This window comes from Gossypium raimondii, chromosome 13 (genome assembly GCF_025698545.1).
Source record: "Gossypium raimondii isolate GPD5lz chromosome 13, ASM2569854v1, whole genome shotgun sequence".
Taxonomy (NCBI): Eukaryota; Viridiplantae; Streptophyta; class Magnoliopsida; order Malvales; family Malvaceae; genus Gossypium; species Gossypium raimondii.
Window position 1 is genome coordinate 7290832 of NC_068577.1, and position 19820 is coordinate 7310651.

At 32.4% G+C, this 19820-nt stretch overlaps 2 protein-coding genes across 9 annotated transcripts; both read right to left on the minus strand.

The window, feature by feature from the left end:
• Positions 1-1065: 1065 nt before the first annotated feature.
• LOC105782241 (phototropin-2) lies at positions 1066-9114 on the minus strand. 7 transcript variants are annotated; one of them, XR_001129758.2, is made up of 25 exons: positions 8828-9109; positions 8009-8591; positions 7435-7617; positions 7249-7340; positions 6901-7177; positions 6542-6776; positions 6284-6354; positions 5917-6023; positions 5774-5823; positions 5586-5690; positions 5445-5504; positions 4919-5008; positions 4738-4814; positions 4324-4408; positions 3891-3971; positions 3454-3557; positions 3109-3158; positions 2885-2991; positions 2660-2779; positions 2491-2542; positions 2269-2381; positions 1848-1988; positions 1598-1719; positions 1355-1440; positions 1066-1276 (listed from the first exon to the last, which is right to left on the minus strand). XR_001129758.2 is itself a non-coding variant. In XM_052626259.1 (24 exons), exons 2-23 carry the CDS (start codon positions 8557-8559, stop codon positions 1600-1602), a joined length of 2871 nt encoding a protein of 956 aa, XP_052482219.1. In that variant the 5' UTR covers positions 8560-8570; positions 8828-9110; the 3' UTR covers positions 1066-1440; positions 1598-1599. The 7 variants fall into 7 exon arrangements, 6 of the variants coding, with proteins under 6 accessions (XP_052482219.1, XP_012462301.1, XP_012462306.1 ...); XM_052626259.1 differs by having other exon boundaries at positions 1066-1440; positions 8009-8570; positions 8828-9110; XM_012606847.2 differs by having other exon boundaries at positions 1066-1440.
• Positions 9115-11319: 2205 nt separating this feature from the next.
• LOC105783166 (ankyrin repeat domain-containing protein 2A) lies at positions 11320-15068 on the minus strand. Of its 2 annotated transcripts, none has more exons than XM_012608448.2 (9): positions 15047-15068; positions 14727-14771; positions 14192-14394; positions 13309-13521; positions 13041-13189; positions 12772-12940; positions 12604-12696; positions 11792-11931; positions 11320-11703 (listed from the first exon to the last, which is right to left on the minus strand). In XM_012608448.2, exons 2-9 carry the CDS (start codon positions 14758-14760, stop codon positions 11604-11606), a joined length of 1101 nt encoding a protein of 366 aa, XP_012463902.1. In that variant the 5' UTR covers positions 14761-14771; positions 15047-15068; the 3' UTR covers positions 11320-11603. The 2 variants fall into 2 exon arrangements, with proteins under 2 accessions (XP_012463902.1, XP_012463900.1); XM_012608446.2 differs by lacking the exon at positions 15047-15068 and adding an exon at positions 14926-15046.
• Between the last annotated feature and the right edge of the window lie 4752 nt (positions 15069-19820).

The following is a 19820-nucleotide window of genomic DNA, read 5'->3' on the forward strand; positions in this document are numbered from 1 at the left end:
AGATCAATACAATTAGCGGTGGTGCCATTTTTTTTTCTTATTTGAGTAGCTCCTACACAAAACTGATGCTATGTTGTGTCATTACTAAAATTAGATTAGAATATATGTGGCAAAATGATTTGATAAATGAGTTAGCCTTAAACTGCAAGAAGAGAAAACAAAAGGAAAGGGGAACATGGAAATCATCATGATTTGTTTTTGGCTATTTTAGCATGTAATGAAGTTGACAAAGATGGAACCATTCTCCAGATGCAATTTGCCAGATTCTTTTGAATCGAAAATCTCTATGTAGATTTTTCATTTCATATCAGTTGTTCCATTGATAGGAATGTCTAAGTAAGGACATTCACTTTGGAATTATGTTCACTGTTTAAGCTATGGAGGCCATTGCGGACGGAGATCCTATTTGTTGGTCCTTATCTTCCTTCATGATAGCACTTCTACCTTATACCTGCATAGGCATCTGGTACAGTTTTTGCAAGTGCTGTTGATCTAATTAGATGAAATTTGTTTTTCACAAGTTATTGTTTCTGTTTACGATATTCGAGGTTGTCAAGGTTTGATCCCTTGCCACGGGAACCAAGAGTCCTACACTCTACCAATAGACCACTGACCACTTGACTATTGGCCACAAGTCATAATTTTTTCAGTCAAGCTTCCTGTCTTCAAATGGGCATTCCTCAATATCTTTGTTGATAATTTCAGGTGAACTAATTTCTCATATTATTCATTTTTTAAACAAATATCTACGTTATTCTGCAATATCATATGTTAAGGTTTTGTGGATAGAATGCCAAGAATGACAGCAATGCTAGAGGTAACAGGAGCTATGGAAGATGGCTTAGCTATTAGCATATATATATTTTTAAATGACAAGAACTTTCTGAGGATTCATGGTTAATTAGCTATTAGCAGATGGTTTAATGTTGTTTTCTTTAATCGATTCTCATGTTTAACTGTACGGGTCTTGAATATGATCAGATAGGAAGCTAATGCATCGTTTTTTGGTGAAGAGTATAAGATTTGGGTAAAAGAGAGTGAAAAAGGGGTTGATTGCAACTCATATGAACAATTTCTTTTTCATTAAGCGAAATTCCACAGCACTTCATTTATTCAGTATACATCCTCTGGTGTCTAGTCAAACTTTATTTATTCAGTATACAACTTCTGGTTCCAAGTCAAACTCATGCTGAAAGCTTCAATATGAAGTGTTTTGCCATGAGGCTCCAAGTAAACTGACTTCAAGATATGGCATCGATCAACCTATCACTTTTGTCTCCAAGCCGGAACAGTCTATATGTTAATAGGGACTATTTATCGATCTTTAGTAATCAGCAAGTGTACTGCTACCTACCTAGCTTCATCTTGAATAGCACTTGGGCACTTGGGAAGCATCTTGTTTGCTGATGTAGTGCAATGCCCCATTGTAAGAGCTTATACCTGTTTAGTCAATGAACACGAGTAAGAAGAGTAGAATCTATGGATCATTCTTTCCGAAAATATTGCAGGCAAGGTTAATCTACTGTGAAGATTGCTACATAATACGCATGACAATGCATGTTGATGGTTTTTAGAGCTTAGAGACTCTTTAATGAACCTTTAGAAAACATCCATGTCATTAGAGTTAACAAGCATTCCATCATCTTCCCACTTCACATCTTTGGTGTTTGTAGTATCTTTCTTGATTAATTGAAGAGGTACCTCCAATGGTGGTGGGCTCTGCAAGTAAAACAGCAACCACTACAATGTATCAGAAGAAGCAGCGACAAAGTAGCTTCCAAAGAGTTAAAAACAACTTCTGACCATTTGGATTTGGTTTCAGTTCTCTAATGTAGAAGTTTTATTACCGTGCAGCGTATAAGAGACCAATTAATGCCGTGGAAGAAAGGGTGTTGTTTAATTTCAGCAGCACCAGCTCTTGACCCTAAACGGCTGGAGGGGTCTCGGTTCAACAATGCATTAATCAACTGCCTAGCTGCAAGACTAACCTGCATTTCATTTCAGCAGCAGAGGTAAATGATCACATTACACAAGCTGGTTCTTGTACTTCATCTGATGATCTAGAAAACAATAAAAACATATGGAGAATCTAAATAGTTAAAATTTGCATGAAGTAGACCATCTTGATTGTAGTTTAAAAATCCCTAAGGATTATAAGTTCCGCTATCATTATGCTGAGCAATTCTATCATGTCATGTTTGGAAAGATGGTGGAAGTTATGTCATCTTCTGTTGTAAATTATTTGTCATTGATGGATTAGAAACGTACTGGAATGCTACTTGGGAAGGTGAGTTCTTTGTTCAAGATGTTGGAGAAAGTCTTCTGCCTGTTTTTACCTCGGAAAGGCGTTCGGCCATAGAGCATCTCATACAGCAAAATACCTAAATTCCAAATATAAATCCAGGTATGTCATCTCAACTCATCTTAACAGAATATAAACAATGCTATAGAACCAAAGAAAAAAACTACACAGTATCACCATCTACTTACCAAGAGCCCACCAATCAATGCTACTACTGTGTCCCGCACCAGTAATAATTTCCTGAAACATAGGTATCCAAACAGATTACAGTAAAGGAAACATGTTACTTTGTTGCATCTGTAATGAATGCAATTGAACTGATGAACATTAGGCATGGATTGAATAGAGTCATTATACTGGAGCAATGTATTCTTCAGTTCCAACAAATGAATTCGACTGTGTAGATGGCTCTGCAATAAATGTTGGAAGTGGTTGACTCCTGGATCTTCTTCTCTTAGGCACGGGATACTTTAAAACCTGTAAATCATTTTAAACTTTTATCTCAAGAAAAAAATTATCATTATTTATCAACAGTCTTCTCAAATATCAAGTAAAACATCAAAAAATTGTATTTTGACATACTTGGGATTTACTAGATGTCATAAAAGATAAATCAAAGTCTGTTAATACAATGTGGCCATCCTTCTGAAGTAAAATATTTTCTGGCTTCAGGTCTCTATATATTATTCCTGTTATAAACCATAAAAAGATGAAAGCATATTCTTGCAACTTGAGTTCATAAAGATGGAAGGAGAAAAAAAGTTTTAATAAAGGGAAATATATCTGTTTTCAGTTTATTAAGATACCTAGACAATGAAGATATTCTAAAACAATGACAACCTCAGCTGCATAGAACCTGGAAACAAATGACATAGTGGTAAGAATAGCAGGCACAAGAAATATCTGTTCAGATATCCATAATAATTTAGACATTTAGTAATTCAGATTTAAAACTTGAAAAGGAACATTCACTAGGAAAACTGCTAGGAATCAATCCATCGTCAGAAAAGAACCCGGCGGTGAAATCAAATTTCCTGACCCAAACTAATTATAGTGTGAAGTGATCAAATATTATAGCCAAGCTATCCAAATACTCACTTTTTAAGTTGTGATGGTTAGGGAAATTTTTATGTTTATGTTGCGATCATTACCTTGCAGATTCTTCCTTGAAAAATTTCAGAGGTTGCTTATCGAGCAGGTTAAACAACTCTCCACCAGGGCAAAAGTCTGTTATCAAACAAACATGTGTGGGAATCTGAGGAGATAAGAAGACATTAGTACGCACTTCAATTTGTTTTGAGCAATAATTCAAGGTTCCAAACTAGAAAGAAAGATTTGATTCTAGCATCAACGTAGCAGTTAGCATGTTAAATACCATTATTAGCAATTATAAAATGGTTAATAGGAACATATAATTATGACTATGAACTTATAGATGGCTACTTTAATATAATAGCAGCTACTGATCAATCAATTCTAGATAAGCTGACTCCTATGTATTCACTTAAGCATTTCATAAATGTTTTTTTTTTTAGTAAAAGCATTGTATTAAGTTATTGGAGGAACAAAGGGTGAAAATGAGAAAAACCTGAAATGAAGAGTATAGTGAGGGAAGGAATGGATGATCAAGAAGCGAGATGATTTCCCTTTCAACGCATGCTCGATGGACCTGTAAAGGGAAATAAGTCAAGGCACCGACTCAAAATGTCTACTCGAAGTATCGGAATGCATATCTATCACAAATTCAAATGCTTATAATCGACCTTTCAAATATGATTATGGAGATTTAAACCCTCCAAATACATGGGAACATTTAGAAAAATTGAACATACATTTTACCCTGACACTCAGTCTGACTGACATAGCTTATAATTCATATACATAATCCGGTAATCCATAATGTAAATAGAAGAGAAGAGTGAGTTAGTTAAGGCAGGTATATAGCAATTCGTAGGTCAAATGAAATCACATAAAAGTAAACTCCTGCATTTTGATTAAAACTATTTAAGCAATTAGCAGACCTTGTTACGATTCAACATTACTGACTTATCCATTGCCTTCATAGCAAATAACTCTCCTGTACCTTTCAGTTCCACCAGATGAACGCTGCAAGAAACACCAAATGATTTAGATATCAAAAGGAGCCAATAATTCATAATATCATAATGATTTTAATTGGTCAAAAATATTACAGAAGCAATAACTTGGCACCTGCAAACCATTTGTGAAAAGTGAGACAGTAAAAAATAAACAGTGGCATGGAAGCATGAGTTCGTTTTATTGACGGACTATATTACTCGGATTTAGAGATGACTGTTGGATTCGGATGTTTTCAATTTTTTTATATATGTTTAAGTATCTTATAATCATGTCCAAATATGTATCAAATACAATAGATACTTAAAAAAAAGGAAAGAGTTCGGATAGCAATATACCTGCCGGTATCACCTCGGCCCAAGGGTTTTATGGGCTTAAAATGATGCAAACCAATTTTTTCACCACGAGAAGTGATCTAAGAAAAGCCCCCAAAAGATCAAGTTAGAAAAGGAGGGGGAGAGGCATTGGGATGCATCCATTCTAAATACGCTACATAAATCTCAGGTTGGAAAACGTTACCTTCTGAATTGCTAGCCAAGAAGAAGTATCTCTTCTGTGAGGCCGTGGGAAGACAGGCTGAGAATGGACTGCCCACAAATCTTCTGGTCTCTGAACAATATAAAGTTCAGATCAACTAAGATCCCTTGGTTTCTAGAAATAAACTATGATACTTTGGTTATAAGTTATAACAATGAGCTAAAAGGCAATCATAGACAATGGAGAGTTGAAAAATCAAGTCCTTTGGTCGACCATATCATTGTAACCTGATCTAATTGTGTTCTCAAATTCAACGGCAAGTGCTTTTTTTTGGCATAAAAGACTGCAGTTTTGGATAAGCGAAAAGGTTGCAAATACTGAAATTCCAATATTAATATAATGTTCTTTTTAAAGGTGATTGTATAAATCCTAGCTTAAATTAAATCATAAGATGCATACAAAAATTATTAGGCATTCAAGAAACCTTGAACAACTTTATTATCTCATATCAGTGATTTAAGGCATTGCTATGTATCAATAATCCTAAGAGAAAGAAAGAATACCTTACCAAATTGGCATCAGGAAGTTCTCGAACAGCTTCATCCACATTTTCTGCAGTGGCTTTGATCTGATATAAAAAGAGATGTTACTGTCAACACATCAAATGAATTGATATTCACTAGAATTGAGATAGGGAAAGGTTACAAACCAACTTAGCACTTTGTTGCTCTGTGTTATCAGAGAGGCGACTTCTTAGAGGCACAATATGATCACTTCCATCAAGTTGGACACCAATGAAATATTGAAGCTCACCCTGTAAAGGAATTTATGAAAAAGGGTAGTCAAAAGGAGTATGTGCTGCAGGATAATCTCATGAAAATGTTAATTCTAAAGTACCTTTTGGTCTCGCATAGGTTGCAAGTGAAATAAATTCCAGAATTTCTTGCCTGAAATTCATAATTTTGTAACAATTCAGTGAAAATAATGTTTCTGTCAGCATGCATATTCTTTCTTTTTGTCTTTTATTTCATAATACCAACCACTTCTTGTGTAGTTGATCAACTGAACTGTGATTTCCCTCTGTTCAGTAATTGCTTCTCGTATCTTCGACACAGTTTCTTGATCAGTTTCTGGTCCTTGAAGAAACCTGTCCAAAAAAAAAAAAAAGTTATGCTGGTTGTATATGATCATCTGGAAAACCTCATAGAAAGTTGATTGAAGTAGTTAGATATTGAAATCATAAATAGAAGCAGCAGATGCATTTTTAACAGTGTTATAATGTAACAGATACCATGATTGGTTGATGGTCAATTGTGATGAATATTAATGACGAATATTGATAGCGAAAATAACCCACACTGCAGAATAGCAGCCATAACTTTGAAATATGAAGTAAAATTTACATACCTACAGTTCCTTCCCAAGATTTCCTCCCTTGTATATTCAGTCAATTCAAGAAAGCTATCAGATGCAAATATCTGCATACATTTGAACGTTACAGTGAATTTTCAGATACATTCTCTGGCAAGCACTTGGATGATTTGGCAAAACTTTGTAAAGTATCAAATAAAGCATAGACGGGTACACTTTTCAAGGAAAAGAAAGCTGTAATCTGAACTTTCTATTAGTGTAAAAAGTTTATGTTTTGTGTGAGAAGAACAATACTTGAAAGCTCTTCCTTACAATCGGATTATCAGGGAGTCTAGGATCTGTGATCACAAAATTCTTTTCAATACGTTCCAATGTGGTTGCTAGATCCATCCCTTGGCGTATGTCCGTTTCCCTTTCACCATGTTCCAAACTGTCAATGCGTTCAATGTCTTTGGTCATTAACTCCTCCAGTTCAACAAGTGGTTGTTTTTCATGCTTGGCTGCAAAGCTGAAAGGCCTGCCTTTAAAGCTGGGGGGAAGATATCATGTTTCAGATAAGGAACAAAATGCTCTCATTTTGCAGTCGAAATTGAGCTTATTGTTAAATGTGTTTTGAGTAGCAAATTAATGAAAACTTAACCAAAAGGACTCACCCCATCAATGAAAAGCGTTCTGATTTTCTAGTTTTCTTGCTAGTTTCGTGCATTGGGGTAGTAGTACTGCTGATGTCTGATTGGGGAGTGTATCTTCCAGGGGTCCTAATGTTTTTGGTTTCGGCAGATTGAGGCAGAAGAAAATCAAGGTTGAATTTATGCTGATCTTCAATCTTGCTAATGGCATCGTTACTTATTGTTCGAATGTGAGATTGAGGATGTTTCAAAGTATGAACCACCTCTGTGATGGAATCTAAAGCCTTTTCCTTCTGACGAGCTGTTTGAAAATGTAGGATATATTACATACTAGAATTGAACACATGCTTTAAAATACTACAAATAATTTACCATCATAACGAATTAAAGATTGGGGCAGTCCATTAGGCCGCAGCGCCTTTTCATTGACACCTTCAGTGTATTTGCTGACCTCCACCTGCATTCTGCACAACACAGTAATATTGAATAGCTATGCATACATTTTCTGAATATTGCATGAATTAATTATGAAAGACAAAGAAGCAAAGGGAAACCAACCCAATGAATTTGATGGTTTTCCCTTGATCATCTTTAATGGGATTGAGAGTGAGAAGATTCCAGAAAGGAGTTCCATCCTTCTTGTAGTTGAGTAGCCTACCACAATAGCTTCTTCCATTTTTAACTGCATCTCTAATCTTGGCAACCTCTTTCCTGTCTGTTTCTGGTCCTTGTAGAAACCGGCTGCATGACATCCTCAAACACTCAAATTCGTAGTAATCGGAAAGAAACAGCTTTATTAAACAGTAGAACAATATATATGGGGATATATTGATTACGATACAATATATAGGATGTCAAGAGAGTTATTGCAGTTGAAAACCATAATGTCTCATTGGTCCTGCTCTAGGAATGGGTGTTTGCAAGGTACAAATAGCACAATGAAGGAAAGAATTGTCCATTCAAATGGGAATGGGGTATTTTACCGATTGAATTCAGACACAAGTTTAAAGCTCCATACTATCGTGTATGACAAGCAATGGAAAATTGCAATAATTTTGAGCTGCAGAATGATTGCAATTCCTTTAGAACAGCTCCCTACTGCCCCTCTACATATTTAAAAGCTTGAACTTACCAGTTTCGTCCTACGGTCTCCTTTGATGAATAACCAGTCATGGTGAAAAATCCGCTGCTAGCATACACTATAGGGCAGTCTGGTTTGGTAGCATCAGATACAGCAAAAGTTTGCTGCAGGGTTTCTAAAGCATCCTTCAGCTCCTGTGACACCCTAGGAAAGGCCCCTCGACCCAATCCATAATCCGACTCCCCTGATGTCCTTGTCGAGTCCACTGAAAATTTGCCTAACGAGTTTTTGCTCTGATTTCCTTCTCCAGTTGGCTTTACTTTACCAATCACTCTGAAACTACCTTCTCCAACGTCTGATTCTACTGCAATACCCCATTCTGCAGTCCTTTCAACTATGCTAGCTTCGGTTGGGGACTGTCCATTCGAATCTTTCCCTGCAGTGGTAGCCCCATTCAACTTTTCAATGGACTCATCGTCAAAGCTTACAATCTCACAACTATTGGCTGCCTCTCCTTCCAAAGCTTGTTCACTAGATTGTCCAACATTTCGAGCACCCGATACAGATGACCCCGGCAGCTCCATGGCCATTCTTTTCTCCATTTCCAACTTCTCTACAATGAATGTAGGTAAGACTGCAAATATTAACCAAGTAAAAATTGATCACCATGTCCAAGCAAACATTATATCAAACATCTCCCATACAAAAATTCAGCGCTAGAAAAGTATCCCTATGTACATAGAATTAAACAGTCAAACGTCTCCCATACTAAAATTCAGTGCTAGAAAAGCACCCCTATGTACATAGAATTAAACAGCTACCAATAGAAACTGTACATAGAATTTTACCTACTTTTAAACGAGTTCAAACCTGTAGCAACTTTAATGGCAGTGGATACACCGCTCTAATCCCTTCACTGAAACATCGGTTCTTAAGTTTCTGGTTCTGGTTTCTGTTCCATATGATAGCAGGATAATGTTTTCATATAGACGAATTTCCAAGCTCCATTGGCCTTCAGATATTTACATATTGGCTATTTATTACAAAAGGATCAAAATTTGTCAAATTCCCATCAATTTTATCCAAAATTTGTCTCGTTTTCTTGAGGGAAGAAGATTTTTTATCATCACTTTAGCAAGAAATCAGTAAATCAAGATTTTGTGAGGCTGCAATGCAAACAACCCCATATTGTTGAAACTTGATGAAGATAAATTTCACTTTCACTTTCACTATCTGAAATTTTGTTATGTTCCTTTGGGGCCAAATAAGAGCAAAATTGTATTTTGTTTTTAGTAGGTATCAAATGAAACAGCCAAATGAATATATCAAGATCTAGGACCACAGCATGAAACATTGGTATGGTTTTTTTTAGTATCCACATTTTATACCCCGTCATCATCATCACCCTGAACGACCTCTGCCTGAAAAATGAGATTTTGAATAAAAATATAGGCTTGAAAAGTTAATTGAGTAAAAAAATAAGACAGTTGTTACTATTTTAAAGATATTTACTTATTAAATTGCACTTAATTTAGTATTATTTAAGTATAAATATTTTTTAATTTATTTTCTATTTGTTAAGAAATATTTATTTTAATATATTTAGTGTATTTGATGTATTATATATTTTTTTAAATTTTTATATAAAAAAATAAAAATTAAAAAAAATAATATGGGCGGTCAGGTTTGGTTGATGACGAGTTGTAACATTTTTATCCAGGCTTTGGCAAAAAATTAGGCCCATTTTTCGGGCCGCATCGAGCCCAAACTTAAAATTTTGTTAGGACCCGACCTGACCTATGAACAACTCTATCATCATCGTTTTCATGTTAATTTTTAGGTTAAAATATGTTTCAAAATCCTTGTATTTTTTATAGCTTTTAAAATTGTCCCTTTATTTATATTTTCAAAAAGCCTTAATTGAAAAAATTGCCACCTAAACTATACTCACTCTCTTATATTAGTATTTATGTCATGGGTCGCAAATTAAAGTCCATGACCATTGTGCACAAAACGTTACATGGAGATTAATTAATTAAATAGAGCTAATTTGATTCACTTGAATTGACTCGATTTATAAAACCTATAGAGAAATCCATCTACTTAAAATCTTGGTAGTCCGGTAAAACATTTCAATAAAACTAAAGCTATCAAGGTAATCAATGTAAGTCCTAAAAGATAGAAGGTATAAAGTTTAAATCACTATTGTATAGATAAATATTATTTTTAATCGTTAATATAATTTAATTTGTAAGACGTTACTTCCGCTAGAAAAATATTTCCCTCTAATAAGAATTGCCACGTATTGATATAAAATAAAAATAAATGAATAAATTATGCAATATTTTTTGGTAACATATATGATGCATTTTAATCATTTGTGAAATAAAAAATAGAAATTTATAAATAAATACAATAATTTTATTTAAATACAATTCATAAACCTAAAATTCAAACTCAATGTAAACTTAAATCTCTTGAAAGCATTAAGGCTCCATTTGAATAGACGATAAAATTAGCTCAGCAAGATTAAAAATAGAGATAACAATGAGATTAATTATTGTAACGATAGAATTAAAATTAATGATAAAAGTAAACGCAAGAGTCGTGGTGAAGTGAAAATGACTGTTAAGACACTACCATAAAGATTTATTATTATACCTAAAAAAATTAAAGATGTATTGTTATATTGTTTTATATATTTTAATAATATTTAAAATTATAATATTTTTCAATTTAAAATTTTGTTTAAATATTTTAATAAATTAACTAATTATATCACTTATAAATTTATTTATTATTTTAAGTAAAAATTAAAAATAAATTAACCGAAGTGTTAAAATTGATACTTTCAAAAACTTAATTTTGTAAACACATTTAATAACTTACAATGAAAACTTTATTGACGATAAAATAATGTATGATTTATTTAAATAATTTTGAAGCATCACTTTATGCATTCATAAAAAGAATAGTGTAATTATATTTTTATTTTATAATAATTTAAAATGATTTAGTGTCAAATATAAACTTCACTATACATATTTCAAGGGAAATTTTTTTTAACTTTCACTTAAAAAGTGTTTACATGTTTTTAATTATCTATTAAATAAAGAAAAAAGGAATTGCAAACTGCTAAATGAAGTTTTATATTGTAGGAAATCTCCCACCAGTGTGTTTGGATTGCACAAATATTGATGCAAATTTCAAAGGTCATCACAAATTTGTTTTTGAAAAACATAAATCAGAGGTGTTAATTGGGAGTAAAATCATCAATTTAAATTGTTTCGGATTTGAAAAGTTAAAATCAAATTGGATTTTGGAATTGTGAGAAGTAAAATCAAATCAACTGAACGCCTACAGGACTCAAAAAGAATTCTTAAATAAAATTTCTCTGGTCCACATACTCCCATTATTTCCCATGCAGAAACTATTTCAGGAAATGATTCTTTTTCTTAAAAAAACCCACTAAATAAAATTTGCAAAACGTAGGCAACCAGGCAAAAGCAAAGACAGCATATCATGCCGTTCAGCCATGATTACAACCAAATTTGTCCAATAGCTGGGTAATAAAATCAGATGCCTATAACAAACATGCTAAGACCCAAACATACACATACCATTCGCATCCCCACCACTTCACGCTTCAAAGGAACGCATCCTTCTCCAGTAATTTTAGTACCTCGTGCTGGTTGTTGAGCTTGGCAACTTCGATGGGAGTCTTGCCGTCCATGTTTTGGAGAGTGCTGCAGTCAATATGAAAGAAAATATAGTTATGAACTCATAAGAGGTCAGGTTGGTATCGATGTTAAACCAAGACACTTCGTTACTTACACAGCAGCACCATTCTCGAGTAGAAGGGCCACACAGTCTTTCCTTCCATAGCCAGCTGCATAATGGAGGGCAGTGTTCTTATTCTTGTCCAGAGCATCCACTTTTGCCCCAGCTTCAAGAAGGATTTGAGTGCATTTCACCTGAAATAAAACCAAAAATCGTAACCTAAAGCTTGCCGAAGAAACCAATAATTTAATCTCAGACAAACTCATGTGAACTGCTAGATTATATCTTTTTTTTTCTTGTTCTGTTATTCACTTCATTGTCCTGATTTGGTAGAACCAATGTCTCTCAGAAGAAATAAACCTATCATTTATTAAAGGAAATGTAATAAACACGCCCACTACATGGCAATAAGTACTGTTAAAACAAGAAACAAGCATTGCTTAGTAGCCAACAGATTACATGATACGCTAAGATCAGATAATAATAACAAAGCCTGATTTTTTTGTGTCTGGATATGTACTAGCAATAGAAATGTTTTCCCTGTCGCAAAGATCCCAAGATGAGACACTACAAACAAAAGGATGTTTTAATACAAGTAATACTACATCCCAAACTGCTATGGCAGTCTGTTATCAGGTTCAATATTTGTGCGTCCTAAATCTTACACTCAACCAGGCTATTAAGAGGCCCTTAGTGCATTAACAACTGTGGTGGTGTTGGATATTTGTAGACAGTTATAGATTAAAACTAAATGACTTTCCACACCAACTTTGTCCTTGTAAGATGAAACTAATTCATTTGTCAGATAATGCAACTGCATAGAGAGAAAGAGAGAGGACTGATTCAGATTTAAAATTGTTTATTACCTCGCCATACCCACATGCAAAATGTAATGCTGTCCTTCCCTCTGAATCTTCTTCATCCTTGTCAGCACCAGAGGATAGTGCAGTTTTCAGACCCTAAAACCATGAAAACATTCAAGATTATCTGTCAAAGGGGAAGAACACATGTACGAAACATTCATTCTGCCATACCTCAACATCACCAACACTAGCACAATGATGTACAATTGACTCATCCTCATTTCCTGCTTCATCCTCTTCATCTGCCGCAGAATTACCAGCAGAAGTGGCTGCATCTCCTGTAACTGCAAGACCCATTGCTTCACCCAACTTCTGCAGGACGTCTTTATCATTCCAATACCTGGACGATAAAACCTTTCTTGATTAATTTACTGAAGAAATAATAGAATGTAAAATCTAAAGAAGAAAATGTTATGCCCCAACAAGCTTTTATCACTGACCTCATCATTGCTGCGGGACCACCACTTTCTATTTCTTCCAAAATAGGCTTCAAAGATGGATCTTCTTTAATACGTGCCATCCTTTCCTCAATCTGGTCCTTTTGTTGAGGATTAGCCAAACTGTCAAGCATGGTAGACATAGCTGGATCCTGAAGAAAGACAAAACTAAAATTTCATCTACCAGAAGTGATGCATGTAATGTAATATAAGAAAATAGGACCACAGGAATCATGAATCCACTGAAATTAGCTACTGGGCCCACATATACCTGCATTAATGCATTACCAAGGCGCTCAGCCATGGTCATAAACTGGGGATTCTGCATAACCTGTTGCATAGTAGAATAATACTGCTGTGGATCAAACTGCGGTGTGGTCTCTTCAGCTGCTGCCCCTTGAAACGTTTTAGTGAGCTGCTCTGCCATTTGATTAAATGAAGGATCTTTGGCTATCTGCTCAGCTAGTTCCTTGATGCTTGGATCCTAACAAACCAAGATGGTTAACTTCCATAAGATATAAATTTGACTGTCAGTTCTCAGCAATTTCATTCACCGCTGAAATAGTCAATTAAAGAGACTAACCATAAGCCTTAAATGTTCTACTACCAGTGTTGTCAAGGGCACAAGGCACAAAAAACCTAGCCAACTAAACCACAATATGTACATGTCTGAGTTCTTGTATGTGTGTACATATATACATATATATGTATATAGTTTAAGATATGTAATAAACTCTAAAATGCAATCCAGTTTATCTACAAACATGCAATTTTTTTCTATTGGTCGATATGCATGATTTACTTATGGTCTATGTCTGCCATTGAATACTCAAATATAGGAAAATACAGATTTTGATACTATCCATTTCTTACTAATAAGGGTATATCTAATGGAAAAAGTGAAAAATAAAGCATGCTCTTTTATGCCTATGGCCTGACAAATAAAGCACGCCTAGACACACCAGGCATGCGCCTAATTGAATAGGCCTCGCCTGGAAGTTTCTAAGGCGCTTCTGTTGTCTAGTGCTAAGGTAAAAACCCGCCTTGAGAACACTGCAGGTAGCAAAAGATGAGCTATGACAATCAAAAGATGACCGAATCAGTAAGTTCACATGTTCCAAACAATAATCAAAATAAAAAGGCAAGAAGTTTACATTAAGAAGGCCACTCATGGCTGAGAAATCAAATGGATTGGGTGGGACAAACCCAGGACCAGGCATAGCGTTGGGAGGGAAGGCCCCTGCTTGTGCTGGCTGTGAACCCCCAGTTGAAGGCTCAGGTGTTGAAGTTTTCTTCTCGGTGGTGGATGTTTCAGGCTTTGAACTTTTGCTCTCCGTTTCCAAAGCCGATTTCTCATCTAACAAATACAGGAGAAAAAACATAAATAATAATCAATTTATCAATTCACTAACTTCAAAACCAAGCCCATATCTGGATTCATCCACATTAACCCCAACCAAATTGAAATTACTCAAATCCTAACACAATTGCTATAACCCAACATAGGATCTCAAAAATCAGATCAATTCAAGACCTAAACTAAGTAATAAAAAATGAATAAGCACAAATAACCTAAAACAGTGAATTCATTCAAGCGACGATTGAGAAATTAAGAATAAGGAGCTCAGGTAGATCTCAGAAACAAATTCCAAATACCGGTAAAGAATAGGAATCTGAGATTATGCTTACCAGCAGTAGCGGGCTTCTTCGAATTGGAAGCCATGGTTGAAATGACTGAAAAAAAAATAAATTTAGAAACGAGAATTTAAAATAAAAAATATTAATGGGAAATTAGATTGGAAATTCGATGAAAGTGGCCATTTTTTCCCTAAATTCAAAATTAAAATGAAGAAAAAATGAAAAAGATAAGTAGAAAATCGAGGAAAACCCTTTTCTTTTCTTTGTTTTCTGAGATGAAGTAAGGCACAGCAGCAGTATGAGGAACCCAAGGACCAAAGGGCTTAATTTATATAGCCAAACTCAAATAATAACTAAAGCAAAAATTAGACCTAAGTGGTAATGCTTCGGCTCGGATTTTAGCTGGTCATGGACACCTGGTCAAGTCCCAAGGCTGGTTCGAAATATGGAAAGATATGAATAAAGATATAAGGTTTAAAAAGTAGATTTAAGTAAAATTTAAAGTACGTTTTTTATATGATTCGAGTCTTGTACAAGATTATTTTGATCTCAACTCAACTCCACCTGAAATATATTAGGTTATGAAAATTTATATTAATTATATAAGTTAAATAATAATTATACATATATATTATATTTATATTATATCACTAATTTAATAATAATTAAATCAGTTACGTAGAGCCTAAAAAATATCCAACTAAATAACCCAACCCAAAATATATAATTTAAAACTTATATTTAATACAATAAAACATTTATTATATTTATGGTAGTGTTTTTTAATGTAAATATGTTTTAATGTATTTTTAATTTGTTAGAAAACTTTTATTTTAACTTTTTTTAGTGCATTTAATGTATTATATTTTTTAAAAATATTTTTAAATAAAAGCTAATTTAAAAAAAAATCAAATATGTAAGGGGTTTAGGGTTCTGGGGCAGGTTGGGCTTGAGTTTACCTTTATTAAATTGAGTCGGGCTTGAACAAAAAAGCAAACTCATATTTTAGGTCGGGTCTGAACTTAAAAAATTTGTCTAGATACGTTGCATAGACCTAACCCGACCTATGAACACCTCTAGTTTAGATCTATTTTAAAATGATTATAAATAGTTTAAGTAATAAAATTGAGATTTATTTTAAAACATGGGATTTATTTAATTTTTTAAATTATAAATATATATAATTATTAGAGAAGTATATGTAAAATGAAGTTCGACAATTACTTACAATTTGTTTAAAACATATATTAATGTACATGAAAATAATTCTTTAACTAGTATGGTTGTTAGCTCACGCTTCGTGTTGCGTTAATTATTTATTTATATTAAATTATCGAGTAAATTTAAAGGTTAAAATATGCTCTAACTCTCTATACACTTCGTACATTTGAAATTTAGTCTATCTACTTTTATAGTCCTCTACTTTTCAAATTTAAATATTTAGGTCTAATTGTTACCATTGTTGAAATTCTTCTATTAAATTATCGATGTAACATTTTGAAATTAAAAAACCACTTGACAGTCATGTAAAGATAACGTTGAAAATACTTATTAGAATTTTTCCTTGAAAGCTCTCATCCGAATCATCATTATAGAAAAAAATTTCCTATTGAAAATTATACTATTTAAAACAAATGGTGTTAGTATTTCGATTGAAATAGTTAACAATATAAACTATTTGGACTAGCTAATTACATTATGAAAGTAGATGTATTAAATTATGTCAAAAATTAAAGTATATACATTAAATCTCAAATTTCAGCATACCCTAGAGGCCAAAATTGAAATTTGACTATTATCTTATAAAAATATAATATTAAAAATATTATAATATTCAAATTACATATTACCATATAATGTTTTAATCAAAAGTTAATAATATTAACTATTTGGATTAATTAATAATATTATAAAATATATACACCAAATGATATTAAAATTAAAGTATATGGAATAAATTTCAAATTTAAATATATTAGAGAGACCAAATTAAAATTTAACCATTTTAGTAAATAATAATAATAATAATAATAATAATAATAATAATAATAAAAGAGAACATGGTTTGATGCGCCGAATGTAAGAAGAAAGACCTTCTTTTATATATAATTATTAACTATTTAGACTAATTAATAACAATATAAAATATAGGGATTGATTTATATTAAAATCAAAATATAAAGATCAAATATTAAATTTAAACATATTAGACAGACCAAAACTAAAATTTAACCATTTTAATTAAATGAGAAAAAAAGAAAGGAAAAATTATAACCTAAAAATAGAGACCATAACTATAATTTAACTATTCTTAACATAATATAAAAAAATCATGAATGATTGGGCACGTGTCAAACCAGGAAGGTCCTTCTATATATAGGTATCTAATATATATATATATTATAGCATAGTTTTTAACATGAAAAATTTCAATTTTAGACCACTTCTCTGATTGACAAGTGGCATTATTGGTTATTTGCCACATAAGCTCAACGGACCCACATAATTTTCACGATTTTTTTCTTCAATTTTATATAGAATTAAATACAAAAGAGGCAATTACATAAAGATTTCCATTTTGTTTAAACCAAACATAAACATATTGAAATTTTTGAGCATAATTAAAATTCAAAACCGAAGGTTACATTGAAATTTATAGGATTTCGTAACATTTGAACATATTAAAAAAATAAAATAAAAAGTAAACTATAAAAATAGTCGCTTTTATTTACTTTAGATTATATTTTTGTCATTTATGTTTGAAATGTTACATTTTAATTATCTACGTTGTCGTTTTGTTATGAAGTAGTCACTCTGTCGTTAAGCTCCATTACCTCCCTAACGGTAGTCCTACGTGATAGTCCAAATGAGTTTTAAATGCCAACTTAGATGTCCAGCTGGGATGAAAATATATTTTTAATTTTTTTATGAGAATAGAATACAAAAGTTTACCATAAAACCCATATCATCTCCTGTTTAAAAAGAAACAATAGTTGGGTTTTGAAAAATTACCATAAAAAAAGAGAAGAGAAGAACACAATGACAGAGAAAAGAAGAAGAAGAAGAAGAAGAAGTTGCAAGTAATCCTTGATTAAGATTTTTCTTCGAGGGTTAAAATAGATCAATTTGCATCTGGTAACGAGTGCAAGAACAATTTTTGTATTGATAAATTGATAGCTCCTAGAAATTCATTGAAGCTTAGCTTAGAGAAATCGAGAACCTTAAAATTTGCTCTTGAAAAGGCTGGACCTAGGTTAGAGGAGATCAACCAAAGATTGCCTTCCTTAGAAGCTGATGTCTGTCCCATTCGTGCCGGCAAGGGTGCACTTGTTGCTATCAGGGGGGCATATTAATATTTTACATGTTTATAAAACAAGGATTTTAAAATATTGACTCATTTATATTTAACAATAAGCGTGGTGCAGTGCTGAAATATATGATTTTGGTTACAATTTTAACATATTTTTTTGTGTGAAATAACATATTATTTTTCAAACATTACAAATTTCAAATATATTTCAAAATAATAAATATAATAAATTAATACATCGCAGGAGATAAACAATTATCATAGAATTTGAGTGCAAACGTGAAAATTTCGATATACTGATAATTTTTTATCACTCTTTTAGGCATTTTAATAAATTAATAACATATATTTTAAGTAACATGTGGTTAAAGAAATACATACCCATTAAATTGCATTTAATGTCTGTACAATATAAATTAGTTAATGCTATTATATTATTTTTATATATAACATTTTCACATTATTATAAATTGATTTAAAAAATATTTATGCAACAAAATCTGTATTTATACTACAATTTCTTTCTTTTTGATAATTTCGTTGTAAACAAGTAACTTTTATAAACTTTTATTATTTAAAATTTCTAACTAAATTATTAAATTATCTTTTGAATCAATTCAATACCATATAAAAATAATTTTTATAATAATAATTTATTCGTCTTTTATATGTTTTACACATAATCCAATCATAATATATTTAATTAAGAAGGCATATATTACGTAACTAATTTTAAAAAAGAACACTTATCTATTTTGTCACTTTTGTTTGACCTCAACATTTAAAAATATATTAACTTTATAATTCATATTTCCATAAATTCCGTTTAATTAAATTACATTTGAGTCAATAATTAAAATATAACTTGGTGTAATAAAACGTGGATCTATAACTTATAATATTCAAAAATAATTTTAACTTATTATTTTGAGTCTTTTGTGTTCAATATACATGATTTAAAGATGGTTATTTTACTTCTATTGTAAATTCATCACATTCTTATTATATTGATTCTACTTTGTTTTATTGATAATGCAAGACTAAGGTCAAATATGAAAAAACAACAATTGCATGGAAAAATTATATTAATATTGTGTGTTTGTCGCGGTAATGGAATAGCTTTTTAAAATTCATACCACAAATTGGATGTTATAAATACAACCAAATTGAGCTTGAATATCGGAGACACAAAAGCTCTACTCAATTTCTATCGTAAAGAATATGTACAATGTTCATACAAGTGTATAAACGAGACTAGACGTAACTTATATCTTATGAAAGAGATTAAAATGCCGTAATCTAACAATTATGTCACATTAAGTTCTTATGTTTTATGACTTTGTCATACAATAATAGTCACCGGCCCAAGACCTAGATAAGCTTCGGGTCGCCAACCCGTGACTTGGCCAGACCCTACCAGATGGATGCACACGAGACGTACAATGAGAGGACAGTTGGGGAGCTTGTGGTATCGGCTTGTAGGAGTTGAATGGAGTATCCAAGGAGTTAGCATAAAAGGGATCGCAAACTCCAACATGCGACTTGGAACGATACATATGTCCAACATGCTCGAGGCCTACTCAAAGTGTTAGTCCTATGAATAGTGGGGTTAAGTCATGAACAGTGGAGTCAAACCATGAACAGTGATAATATGTATAAATACCCGAATGTTTCCTTTAATGGGACACACGTAAAATTACTCAACAGACTTATTGTTTGTTGTCTTTCAAATTAGCTTTCAATTGCATTAATAGATTTACTCAACAAACTTTTATCTTTAATTGTTTTCCATATCTTTATTTTTCTATCATATATATATATAATTACATTGAAAA

What these genes read in the sequence shown, in the direction of transcription:
- LOC105782241 (XM_052626259.1), bottom strand. Translation starts at nt 8,559, where the DNA reads ATGGAGAAAAGAATGGCCATGGAGCTGCCGGGGTCATCTGTATCGGGT. An exon ending in GAGACCGTAGGACGAAACTG is followed by an intron (nt 7,618 to 8,008) that starts GTAAGTTCAAGC and finishes GATGTCATGCAG; the next exon opens with CCGGTTTCTACAAGGACCAG. An exon ending in GGTCTCTTATACGCTGCACG is followed by an intron (nt 1,720 to 1,847) that starts GTAATAAAACTT and finishes TTTTACTTGCAG; the next exon opens with AGCCCACCACCATTGGAGGT.
- LOC105783166 (XM_012608448.2), bottom strand. Translation starts at nt 14,760, where the DNA reads ATGGCTTCCAATTCGAAGAAGCCCGCTACTGCTG. An exon ending in GAAGAAGCCCGCTACTGCTG is followed by an intron (nt 14,395 to 14,726) that starts GTAAGCATAATC and finishes TGTATTTGTTAG; the next exon opens with ATGAGAAATCGGCTTTGGAA. An exon ending in TTGGTAATGCATTAATGCAG is followed by an intron (nt 13,190 to 13,308) that starts GTATATGTGGGC and finishes GTCTTTCTTCAG; the next exon opens with GATCCAGCTATGTCTACCAT.